Source organism: Sturnus vulgaris, chromosome 2 (assembly GCF_052056855.1).
Source record: "Sturnus vulgaris isolate bStuVul1 chromosome 2, bStuVul1.hap1, whole genome shotgun sequence".
Lineage (NCBI taxonomy): Eukaryota > Metazoa > Chordata > Aves > Passeriformes > Sturnidae > Sturnus > Sturnus vulgaris.
This window is the reverse complement of record NC_142244.1, coordinates 100,841,299-100,854,472: the sequence shown is the minus strand read 5'-3', so window position 1 is coordinate 100,854,472 and position 13,174 is coordinate 100,841,299. Positions and strand designations below refer to the sequence as shown.

The 13,174-nt window shown below is 38.2% G+C and overlaps 1 protein-coding gene across 1 annotated transcript in view; it reads right to left on the bottom strand.

The window, feature by feature from the left end:
- Positions 1-13,174, bottom strand: part of FRMPD4 (FERM and PDZ domain containing 4) — a 292,960-nt gene that overhangs the window by 59,268 nt on the left and 220,518 nt on the right. Inside the window, exons 3-4 of the mRNA XM_014875833.2 lie at positions 5,262-5,422; positions 3,108-3,210 (exon numbers count right to left, since the gene is read on the bottom strand). Coding sequence (XP_014731319.2) covers positions 3,108-3,210; positions 5,262-5,422 — 264 coding nt within the window. The remainder of the gene's footprint in view (positions 1-3,107; positions 3,211-5,261; positions 5,423-13,174) is intronic.

Below are 13,174 nucleotides of genomic sequence, written 5' to 3'. Positions count from 1 at the left end.
TTCTATTTGACAGGCTATGATCTTTATATCAGTATTTTGAAAGTAGATTGATTTTTTCCACACTCTGCAATTATAATGATAAATTGTTTGTGGACTTTACTAAAAAAAGCTTTGAGAGAAAGCTGCATCAAAATAGCCAGTGAATTTCACATGAATATAAAATATACCTTGTTACACCTAATCGGCAAGAGACTGTGTAATCACAGAAAAAAATAGTGTTGGAATATCAATTTGTCATTAATGTGCCACAGTGACCACAAGATAGTACAATTTAAGATCCTGGAGAAAAAGAGGAAGAGGAGTCCAGTCTAAAATCAGATGGCAGCTTGTTCAGGGCACTGGCAAGGAGGGTTTTTTGGGATGCAGCTCTGAAAGGCCAGAGCCCAGGAGAGCTGGGTCATCTTCCAAGAGAGCCTCCTCCAGGTGCCAGAATTCCAATCTGCATGGAAGCAGACAGGCAAGGCACCGGTGTGGCTCACAGGGAAAGCCTGAACAAGTCCCAGTGCAAAATGGAAAGAGAACAGAGATGGAAATGGAGATGGGTTACCCAGAAGAAACAGAGAAGCTGTACCTGGCCAGGCAGGGATGGGGTTTGCAAAGCTCAGCTGGCACTGAAACTTATCCAGGATGGATGAAGGATAACAAGAAGGGTCTCTACAACTGCAATAGCAGTGAAAGCCAAGGGAAATACAAGCTTACTGCTAAATTGAGTGGGTAACCTGATGAAGGATACTGAATGAGCTCAGATGCTCGATGCCTTCTGGGCTTTGGCCTTTAGTGTCAAGGTCTGCCACCCTGGTCCCTGAGCTCAGTGACACAATTTAGGGAATAGGTGCAGAAAAAAGGTTGAATTAGGGATTGCTTGGGCAAGAGTGACACAAGTCCGTGGGCCTCGATGGGATGCATCTCAGGCTGATAAAGAAGTTGGCTCTTGTCTTTTTGAAAGGCCACTGGTTAAGAACTGAAACGCCCAGTGTGGTTTACCCAGTGAAATCACCATATTTGGAGATAATTAAAGACTTGATTTGGCAAGTGCTGATCAGCCACATCTAACTTTGACACTACCTGGCCTGGAGGAAGAGGTAATCTCCAGAAATCTCCTCTCAGTTCTTCTATGATTTTGTGATTATGCCCATTGCGTAACCTATGCATTTAAAACACCCTCACTGCTGGCAACTGAGATGCTGCTACCTGCAGGAAAACAAGATTTCAAAACTTCTCCCACGCACATTGAAAAATGCAGATGCATTGAAAAGTTACAGATGTATCTAACCCACATGAAAACCTTCAATTATACAGAAGAGTCACTATTTCACTGATGTAAAGAATTGCTTCTGCTGTGGTGTCAGGACTGCACATAGACAGTGTCTAATCATTCCAGGCATCTCCACTGGCATGAAAAGAAAGCTCTTATTTTCAAATGCTGTAACATACAAACCCAATATATTTCACTCCAAATTTCATCAAATAATGAGTCTCTGTCAAAATCCCAACAGCAGCCAGATTTTGAGAGAAGGGGTAGAATTACAGTGTAAGAAAAGCATCACTTAAAGCTTTCCCTGGAATGAAACAACACTTAATTTAACACCACCTATGTAGTCAATGTAATTGGGAAGGGTGACATTCTTATTGAGTTTCTCATTTGAAGGCAGACAGAGAATCAACTACACAATAAATTCAGTTTGTCTCAGGTCTAATCAGTCTATTTTCTTTGCTGTTATTACTACATATTGCTAGAAGCAGAAAATGAGATAGAGAACCTAACTTTGCATAATATCAAAGAATCAGGGAAGAAATGAAGAAGGCAATATTATTGCTTTATTAAGAAACGAAGACATCAAAAATGAGTGTAAGACCCATTTTTGAGGCTTTTACCAGTGGTAAACACAGAGCACAAGACAGAACTATATTAGGAGCAGGACAGTTCTTTCAGTTTATGGAGTCTGCTCATCACAAGAAGCTCTCAACAAATTTTGTTTGTTAGTTGACTTGCAGGTTAACACTTTTTTGAAAAAAATCTGAAAATATATTTTGTTTATTTCCACCTAACACAGATGAAAGTTGTCAGCATTGCTGGCATTTTTATATAATTTCTGCATCATCTTTGGAAGTTTTCTTTCACCTAAATCCCCAGCAAATGAGCACCCATTTGCAGGAGTACAACTGCTGTGGCACTTCCTGCCCAATTTTATATAAACAAATGTGACTTTTCAAAATTACATGGGTAACACTGAAAACACTGATAGCTGTAAGTTTTGAGCAGAGGTACCTGTACCATTAAAACCTGAGCATCTCTCAGAATCAGCAAGACCCACCAATGGGAAGAAGAATACAGAAACAAAAATGGCGTACAGCCACCAGACTACTGGAATTGAAATTATTAATTTCTATGTTTTTAGTTACTTGCCATTTTTTTTGGCAATGAACTAATATTTCTTGTTACTCCAAAAGCAAAGTTTATTTATGAATTGCAATACATCTTTTTCTACATTCTTAGTATTGTCAGTCACTGTTCTTCCTTTCCTTCTACCTCTCATTACAAATACTGACATTTCTCCTCTCCTGTACAATTCTAATCCACTTTTTTTTTGTCTAGTTTTCTGCCTTCTTCTCTCTTTCCTGCCTGCTTCTTTCACACATACTCACCTACATGCATTCCACCTGAACTTTTTTGGCTTCTCTACCTATTTACATGCATTCATTCACTCTCAAAAATCATCCTACCAAGTTGTCTTTATCCTTCACATAAGACAAACTGAACTTTTATGTGAAAAATGAACAGTAATGCAACAGTGAATGGAGTTTCCATGCTCTAGGAATCATCTTTTCAACAATCCATACAAAAAATAAATACCAGGAGAATACTATTCCTCTTTTGATACTCAAGTACTTTGGAACTACTCCTGGATGTTTTCATACTTTTTCAGCTACCCAGATGACATTTTAAGAACTTCATTTCAATACTAAAATAATTCCTCATTATATCTAAAGCAACATTATTTTCCCTTTTCTCAGCCATGGGAAGGCAAGACTTGCTGTACTACTGAATGACTGCACAAGGCAATAAGTCACTGGGTTCGTAGTATAAGTGACAGCACATCAACTACCTGACAAGGTCGATGACTCTCTCCCTTGGAGCACTGCTGACTGGCTCATCATTAATCATTATGATCTGATCCCCTGGTATAAGCTTTCCTTCAGAAGGGCCGCCTGCAGACAAATGTAGAAAAAAAACAAACCAAAACAGCACAGGTTAGCAAATCATTGTAAACACACAGACACACTATTGTTCACATACTACAAGTGTTTTTCTTCAACTAATGACATTTTTACACTAAACTATTTCTGATGTTCCCAATACTCCCTCATCAGGAAAATCTTGCAAGCTGTGGTTTAGCAGATTCTACTGAAGTTCCTGAAGTTCTAAACCAGCATCTAACCACCTAAACCAAGGGCTCAGTTTTCTGAAGGGCCAAAAGGACCCATAAGCTGTGGACTAATGCACCCTATAAGGTGTGATCAACCATGTCTGGTATTTTGTAAGACCACCCTGAGAAGGATTTCTTTTCCTGTGAATAAATGATCCTGTTTATCTACTGTTTAGATCAGGAAGTCTTTTCCCATGGTAAGTATACCAGGACTTCCTGGTTGCAACACATTGTTTCCTGTCCCAGGCAAAGTAACACCAGATAACATCTTATTCTTCTTTCCTATGAAACATCACTTCCATATTTGAGTATCATTCACAGGTCTCTCCTACGACTTTTCTGTTCCAGGCAAAACAATCCTGGTTTTTTTCAATTGGAGACAGTAAGTTTTTATACCTCCAGCTGCTTGAATCTCTTTTCTGCTGGATTCCTACCACTTGATGAACACAGGTACATCCAAAAGCATTTCCACTTTCAGTTGGACATGAATATTTAGCATTAGTCTGAATAGACAATCAGTCATGTATTCTGGCACTGCTGAAATGCACATTGAGTGCATTGTATTTTATAAAATGCACATACTACTTTGTTTCTCAGCACAATTACATGCCCAGAAGATGATGTGATATCACAGTTCCTAGGGTAAAGTCTCTAGTCTTTGTCTTTACATTCTGCAATGATAATACCTAAAAACCCAAATAATATTACTACTATGAAGATAAAGTCTTAAAAGAAAATGTTTTAACATGAAAACAAATTAATTCAACAACTGAGCTAATGCTTATCCTTTCCTCTGTTTCCTTTGAAAACTTTACTCCACTTCCATATCCCACATAAATGGATACAAATCCATGTAGGAGAATGTTGTCCTGAGCTCGTATTTCCTCCTATTCACTTGGAACAGAACATAGTAAACACATTTTCCAAATTTTAACATAAAACTACATTAATAATGCCAAGTTGAGAGAAATGGGCTGTCTGGATCTGGTTCAAATATTAGTTACACTGCTCAGTTCATGTGAAAGCAATACAAATGTAATCAATGCACACACGTGGGTAAATGACATCAGAACTTCACAAAGTCGATTTTGCCTCTCTGCTCTCTGTGGGGGTTCTGGAGAACATATTGAACAAGAGCAAAAGTCAAATCCCTGCTCTTGGCTGCAATTTTACATAACAACTGAACTTTTAAGCATAGAGAGCAGGTGCCTACTATTTGGGAGATGGATTATCCCAGGTCTGGTCTCTCATAACTTCAAAAAGATCACAAACCTCATTAATTTTCACTGCAGGTGAAATGTTTAGGGATATCTTTTGACCTGGCTTTTAACCATATAATTAGACAGATGCATTCATTAAAGAAAAAAAAAAAAGGCCAGCAATAGCATTGTCTTTTTCAGAAAGAAATACTGTTTTTTAGAAACCTAGCTTTCCTTGGGAGGGTGATGGTAAGAATGAAAAATATGCAAGTTTCAATCTCAGAACTCAACATACCTCTTGAAAACACTGATTCAATGATAATGAAGGTGACAGCAAACCAATATAAAGATACCAGGGAGAAGACCTTCTTCCCTTGAATGAAATGGGTTTTTTTCAGGCAAACAATAGTAATGGCTCAGAGCAATAACTCCAAACTGGCTTTTTGCATTTATGTAATGTTCAAAAATGAATGTGAGGAAGGAAGCCACTGAGTAAGACAAGGTTTATAATCATATCTAGTATTTGTGATTACTTTGCCTGCCTGAATATTTCAACAGTTCTCAAATTTGTAGCTGCATTTTATCTTAGTAGGCTAAATCAGTTTTCTTCTGGAGTCAGGTGGGGAAAACATACCTGGTGTTACTGAGCGTACAACAACTGGCTTTTCACTACCAGCCACAAACCCAAATCCTAGCACAGGATCCCTCCTCATTTCCACTTTCCGAGGAGCTGGAGGGGTTATTTGGCAGCTCTCTATTCGAGGGTCTTCAAATGTGGCTGATTGTGTCATGTGACTGTGAAAAAAATAAAAGATGGAAAAAGGAAAAAAATCATTAAAACATGATTTTGTGGTATCTACTTGAGCCAAGCAATTTGTGCAACGATATGAGATGAATATCTGAAACGTTCTCACTAGAGGAACTAAAACACCAACTTAATAATTTTCTATTAGATTTTCTTATGCACTAAGTAATAATGCTGCTGGCAAGTCTCAAATAGTAATCAATAGTATCAGGCTTTAAAGAGGCCTCTTTTTGACAGCACACATTTAATCATATCCCATATATGAAAGAAAAATAACCCAACAATAAAGCCTTTGCCATCTGTGATTGAATTTTTCATCCTTTGGAATTTTTTGAAGGGAAAAATAATAGTAGTGACCTACTCATAACATAAAACATAATAATTAGAGCCTGTCAGCCTTTTTAAAAAGAGGACACACATTTTAATTTGGGGATCTACTATGTTAAGCAAGTTACCGAGCTGAATCCTCTCCCTTCCTAAGGCACCCAAAACAGCTCTGTGTTTGCTACTTGGATAAACTATTTGAAATCACTTAATAATGTTCCAGGGCACAAACAGACAAAAAAGACATAAAGAAAATATATTTATGGTGAATTACTAAAATAATTTACTTTCTTCTATGGTGTTATGACAAAGCCTATTTATTGTACCTAGAAAAAAAAATCTCATTGTTGGAGGGAAAGATCTTGAGTTTCAAGCAGAAAATAGAAAGGATAAAAGGTATCCAATATCACATATCCATGAAATAGGTAACAGTTTAAAAGCATAAAGATTTTAAATTAATGTTAATAAACATTGAAACAAGGCTGATGCTCTAGACAGTCAGAACCAAAACATACATACATTCTCCACCCAATGCGTGAACTCCCCACTGAATCACAGCTACCAATTAATTCCCAGTGCCAATCAGACAGACAAACAGACCACTCCAGTGTCCTATCCCAAACATCATCCATCGAACTCATGTGCTTCAGGAAACCAAACTACCACTGCAGACAACAAGCAATATCTGGTCAGCACAGTACAAAGACAGATTTCAGCTCATGGCATCAACTTAGTGCAGTCCTGAGAGACCTCAGATAATATTTGTTTTAAGTTGCCTGACCAAGAGTTAACTCTTTTTTTACTTTTCAAGAGAGTGTAAATCTGCAAGTGCTGAACTAACTCTAGCTCAGGGTAGATGAATGCAGTAGACAAATGGAGGGAGCCAAGTCCCAACCCCACCTGCAGAGAGGGTACAGGCTCTGAGAAAGGTAACAACCAGGTGCCCAATCCAAGAACTCTGAAATGCACATCAGACAGGCAGATATCCCTACAGCACTAGGCAGTATCATCCATTGATGTCTTCATAATTAATTAACAATATGAAATTCAAGTAATTTTCACGTGTCTTATGTTGTAATTCATAGATATTTTTACATATAACATGCTATAACATGACAGTTAAGGAACATACTGTGCAACCAGCATTGTTGCTCTCACCACCTGTCCCTTTTCCATCTGCAAATACAACTCCCTGAAGAACTCCAAAATGGCAGTCCATAAGGAGAAAGGTATCATTCAGAGATCTTTTTTCAACATCAATGACATACAAAAACTTCTCTAATCTTTCCCCAACACATACACCTTGGGCATGACAACAGTTTACTTTCTCTCCATGGTCTGCTTCATTACTGATACACAGAAGAGCAGGAAAATCTCAGTAAACTCTCAGTGGGGAGTCTGTTTCTGTTACTGGATTTTTCTAGGGCTTTTCTTCAAAGAAGCTTTTTATCCCTATCACTAGATTCAGTCTGCCTAAGAGTAACATGATGTCTTTTTATGCATATGATCAGAGGCAGCAGAAGCTACTTCCTTACAAAAATAAGAGAGCAGGGGAATATCTCTGTGCTCTCTTAATATGTGCATAAGGTGAGGTCAGAAAAGAAAGTACTTGTTTTTTACTAGCTAGAGCATCACATCAGATACTTCATTCTCTTCCTCCTCATCCTCCTCCTGTTCCTCCAGCTTTTGTCAGTTTATTTTAGATAACTTTCCATTTTGTTTTTCCCAACGAACTGTTAGAAAACCAGAGAATTATATGCAGACCCTTTTAAAAAATCTATCTTCAAGACCTTCCAGGCACTTCCTTTCCATAAATTCCTATTCATGGTTTGTGCTTCTAGATACTCAAATGTTTTGTTTTTCTAATGAGACAATTTCTGAGGTGCCACTGGTATCTAAAAAACTATCTATTGCAACTTGAGAACTTTGTTTTGGTAGAGAAGACAAAACTGCATTTTTCACCTCTCTTAGATGACAGCCCCACAAAATTAACATTTCACAAAGTTAAGATAATCTATTTAATAATATTTTCCTAATAGCTGTTTCCATTTTTGTAACTGGGGCACTAAGAGCCCAAACAGAAAGCACCTTCTGTCTCCAAAGAGAAAATACCATATTTACAAGCAATGTGAAAATACTGCTTGAGCCTTTGAAAACTGCTTTCCTGTCATTATACTTAATCTGTCTTCTAGAAAAACCCCAAAACAACCCCCAAAACTCCCAACCAACAGCTGCACTTCACATAACAAATTCTAAGAGCAGAGATTTGCTTAAAGGAGCAGCCCTGCCACTGGATGCTCCAGCCCTTGCCTTGGCTGGTGCTGAGGATCTGCAGCAGCACAGCATCAGTTATTCAAAGCCTAAGCAAGAGGATCAGCGAGGAGCAGTCCATCATGGTTCTGAGTAGCACAGCAGACACTATTGATTTTTAAGGTTATCCACCTTGAAATACATCAATGAAAAAGACTCTGCAGCTCACACTTCCACAGCTTGCTGCATCAGATATTCTTGTGCCATTCAGTACTTCGGGGGTGTATTTCAAGAGAGCAGCAAGATGCATAAATATGATCCCAGAAGAGATTAGATGAATGCTCAAAGCTTTTTGTGATGGTACATTGACAAACCTGCTTCCTCCTGCGGTTAATTCATTATTGAGATGCCAGTTGTGGTACCACAGTTCAAGACTAATTTGAATTTTGCATTAATTGGAGGTATTTGATCTCCTTCTGAGCTGTGGAAAATACTGACTTCCACAGAATAACTATGCTACGAGTTCTAAACCAGAATCTAATAAGCTTGGACTCAAAAAAGACATTTTGGGCAATTCTGCCCAGAATGTCTCTTACACTCTGAAAGATCTTAGAAGAATAACTGCAACACTACAAACTCACTACTTGCTTCAAACACCTAAAAATGTATTTAGATACATTGAGATACAGTTCTTACATCATACCTAAAGATTTACTTTTCTCAAGGAAAAATGGGAGAAAAAAAGCCTGAGATTTTAAATATTAACTGCTCTTTCCATGTACACAAACTCAAGCTGCCCTTAGATTGCCTTTTTAAAGAGATAGACTTATTTCCTCCCATTTTCAGCAGCTGGCATTAGTCCCTGCTTTGCAAAAGGCCATCTTCACTGATGCACTCATGTTGTCAGCAGTGGAAGACTGCTGCCATATGAAAGAGAATAATTCGTAGAGAACTTCTTGAACAGAGATTTTATATATCAGACTCCTCTGAGAGATAAACTACCAGCTATGGAAAAGCATAGCAGAAGTGCAATCATAAGCACTTACTCTCACAAACTCTCTGAGGCAACTGCTCTAGTCAAAAGAGAAGGTATCAAGGGAAATGAGAGAGAAGACATCTGAACCTGCATGCACCAACACGCAGAGCAGAATGAATGAGCAGATTCATATGCACACTTACCCATAAAGGGGCCTACAGTGAGCAAAGGAGGAAGAAAATTAGGAAAGAAAACCACCCTGGGGACCATTGATCAGCTGCATCATGGCAACGACCACTTGCAAACACAATTCTGAAGCCCAGGATATTATGAGGAGCCTAACTTATCATGTGCATAGCCAAATCCATGCTTGACTCAGTCAGAGGTGTGGTTTAAGACTGACACTGAATCCTCACATAACCAGCTTCAAAATTATGAACATGGTAATATTTTCCATGGAAACTCTCCTAGCATTGTCCTTATTTTAGTTAGAGGCTGAATAATCCAAGGAATGTATAAACAAAGGCTGCAATTGAGAGCTTGATTTAATAATGCTTACAGGTAATTAAAAGCAAAGTATCTGAGTACAATGCTTTTTTAGCCTTTTCATTTTGACATATCATTCCCTGACATGTCAAAAGTATTTTTTGAGAAAAAATGGAGCTTGCATTTTCACAGAAAAATGATTAGAGCTCTAACTCTTCTAAGGAACTGAAAACTATAGTATGAAACCAGCAATCCTGGTTATGATAAACATTATTTTGGAAGTAAGTAACAAAGGCATCTGACCAACTTTAACTCCATTCTGCAAAGAGTTCCAAAAAGAAAGCAGAAAAAGTGATACCTCAAACTGAGTTGAGTACAGCTGCACACACATAAACTCTAAAACAACCATAATCAACTGGCTGTTGCACCATATTTTGACAGGGTGGAGACATGCTGCTTTCCGGTGTCTCATTTCATATTCCTCTATTATAGTTTGTTTCAATTACTTCACAGGTTAACACCAGCTTGCAGTTTTGGGGTGTTTAATCCTTAGCTTTTAAATAGTTACAGTATCTCTGCTATACAGATTGATTTACCTACCAAATAGATTCTTTCAAACTTGAGACACAGCAAGTGTAAACTTGATCAGTGACAGAGAAGAGGCTGTGGAAATGTCAAACCACTCACAGACTGATGAGTAGAAGTGGGCAAGGAGGATGGAGATAAGGACTTTTTACCAAAGGTTTAATTCAGAAATAACAAAACCACTTGAAATTGTTGAGCACTGTCTCATTAATTTGGAGGAGGTGAAGGATCTTCTTTGTTGATTGCAGATGTGATTTTTTCAACAAGATCTGTGCAAGTTAAGGACACTGAACAAACTTCAATTTCCAATTGTCCATCTGAGTGCCTGCCATGAGTCTCTGCCCATCCTGCCCCAAAGCTACCTCTTTATACTCTATTCAGAGTCTTGGGTTCTGCACTCAAAATTTCCTGGGAGTGGGAACACAAAGCAACACAAAGAAGTAAATCTAATTGTCACTCAATCACTATTCGTCAAGAATTAGCACTAAGTAAAATGGCTTGAGACTTGAGACAGTTTTATGAAAACTGGTAACAACATGAGGGTATTCTACATTTTCGTGCTTGATAATCTGGAAAGACTACCAAAACGACAGTTAAAAGAGAACTGTCATAAAGATGAAGAAATATACAAAACCTCCAGAAAATGAAAATCTGATCTTTGTTAATTTAGCTTAACTAGTAGCTAAATATGAAAAATAATTTCCTACCCTCCTTTCTTCTTAGAACTTCTCAGTATATCCCAAATTAATTTATTTTCTCTAAGAAATCCCCCAAGAATTATTAAGAACTAGGACACAAGTGTCAAAATCATGCTTCAACTGCGTTATACTTGAAAAGGATATTTCAAGAAAAAAGTGCACAAGTAGTTATTACATTGCTCAGTAAAACTGCTGCTCCTACAGAGAATCTGGTGCCTTGACAAACCCTTTTTTGCTCCATTTTGCAGGAAACCAGAGAGTTGCTCAAAGCTCTAGAATTTTTTTAGACATATTCAACAGAAAAAATTTATTTTCGGTGGTTAAAAAAGGAGTCAACTTTTAACACTTCAAGAAAACATTCCCTACATTTTCACTGTTTTTGTGCAGGTGTATATACCGAGAATTCAGTATTTTTTTTTTTTTTTTTTTTTGCCCCAGTGTCAATTTTTTTTTTAAGCTTCTTCAACAGTTAAATCCTCCAAAGTCAGGTCATTTTATAACACCCTAGAAAATGTTTGGCATATGCCATCTGGATGAACATATGGTAAAAATGTAATTAGAAAGAAAAAAGGTTTGCTGGTTTCAGAAGAAGCTGGTGACAGCTTTTTTGATAAAATTGGATACAGGGAAATCTGACACGTAAAAAAATTTCAAAATCCACTCTTCCACTGTTGGGCATGATCTGCAATCTCAAGCAAGGCAAAGTGAACCAAAATTGCACTGAATAAAACTGACACGAATACAAATTTAGAGGGCTATAAAGATTTATGCTCAACTTTAGTCAGACACTGGGGAAAACAACACTGAAAATATAATTCACAATGACAATTAGCACTCATATTATTACATGTGTAAAATGTAAATGCTTCTACATTCTGTCTTATTCTGTATATGGAAATTATATATTGGAAAGAAAAGAAACTTCTATAGTTGAATCCCACAAATACATGGAAATAAACCTCAAGCCCCAGCTGCCAAGTAGCAGTTGTTTGCTTTGAGTATTATATCTACAGATTGCTAGAGAAATTCTCTTTTAAAATTATTCTTCTCTCGGGATAGCCACAAACATTTCAAAAGCTCTGTTCATGATGAACATTGGATTTCCTGCCTTTTGTATTGGGATGGGACTTTACAGGCACACACTAAATAGCAGAAATTGCACAGAAACATCTCAGTGAAAACTGGTGGATAGAGGGTCCCCTGAATGCTGAAATTCCTCCCCTAGAAGTTGAGCATGATGCCAGCCTCTCACTGCCCAAAATGCACAGCCAAAATGGGTGTGCCAATGACGAATAAGTCTGAACTGCAGCCATGCACATGCAGCACGTAATGCACATGGACAGCCCACCCCCAACACACAATTATGCTCCTACACTCTGCTGAATGGCATTTCTGCACTCAGTTTCTGTCCCAGCAAACTTTTCCCACCTGGGTACCACAAGGTTCAGCAGAAATACTCTTGGTTTCACAGCCTGTAAGTGAACAGGGGGCTCATTCTTGAGCAGGTTTTCATAACCAAAGGAAGCTCACAAAATACTCATATGTACAATACTGCATGGATGAAACTTGTATGAACTGCCTCCCACATGAAATTACAGGGCAAGCCCTGGGCTGGAGCTGTGAAGACACAGGATAATCCAAAAAGTGGGAGAGAGCAAGACAGCAGAAATGACAAATGGCTAACATTGGCTGGTTTGACCATCAATTGGTCCTTGCCTTTTCCTGGAAAAGAGATTTACGATGCCACAAAGTCACTGGTATTTCCTTCCAGAAAGGAGCCTTTCAGGCTTTCAGCATGGGCTGGTAGCATAGCACAGGGAGGCAGGGTGTTTCTGCCTGGCCCAGCTCCTTCAAGAAGGAAACTGTGCAAGATGCTTCTGCTAGAAATCAGAATTACTGGCTTTGCTCCACAGCAGGAATTCCTTACAAAGTTAGGATTTGAAGTACACCTAGGTTTTATCCCAACAAAAAGCATTTTTCTTAAAGTTATCTGAGCTACTCTGTTTAGGACAGTGAACTACTTTAAGGCCCTTAAAGATGATCTGAAATTTAGTTTTTCATTATCCCCTGCACATGCAACTACAGAAAAAAAAAAAAAAAAAAAAAAGCTTCAACCTGCAAATACACAATAAATTCATTTGGGCTGGAAAACAGAACAAACAATTCAGATTCGTCCTCCTTTAGAGATTTCACACTAACTCCAAGAGTAATCTGTCAGCCCTGCCTGGCCCAAGTCTGCAACAAACAGCAGAGACCTGTACTAAGGGCTGCCAGCATTTCCCATCCAGCCAGTAAAAGGAATTGCCATCTCCAATTCAACGTGGACAATTTGTCCAACTGAAATATTATAAAAAGAATAAGCGAGGAGAAGCAGCATGGAAATTGCTTTTAAGGTCCTGATTAGATTTGGAAAGCTACTAACT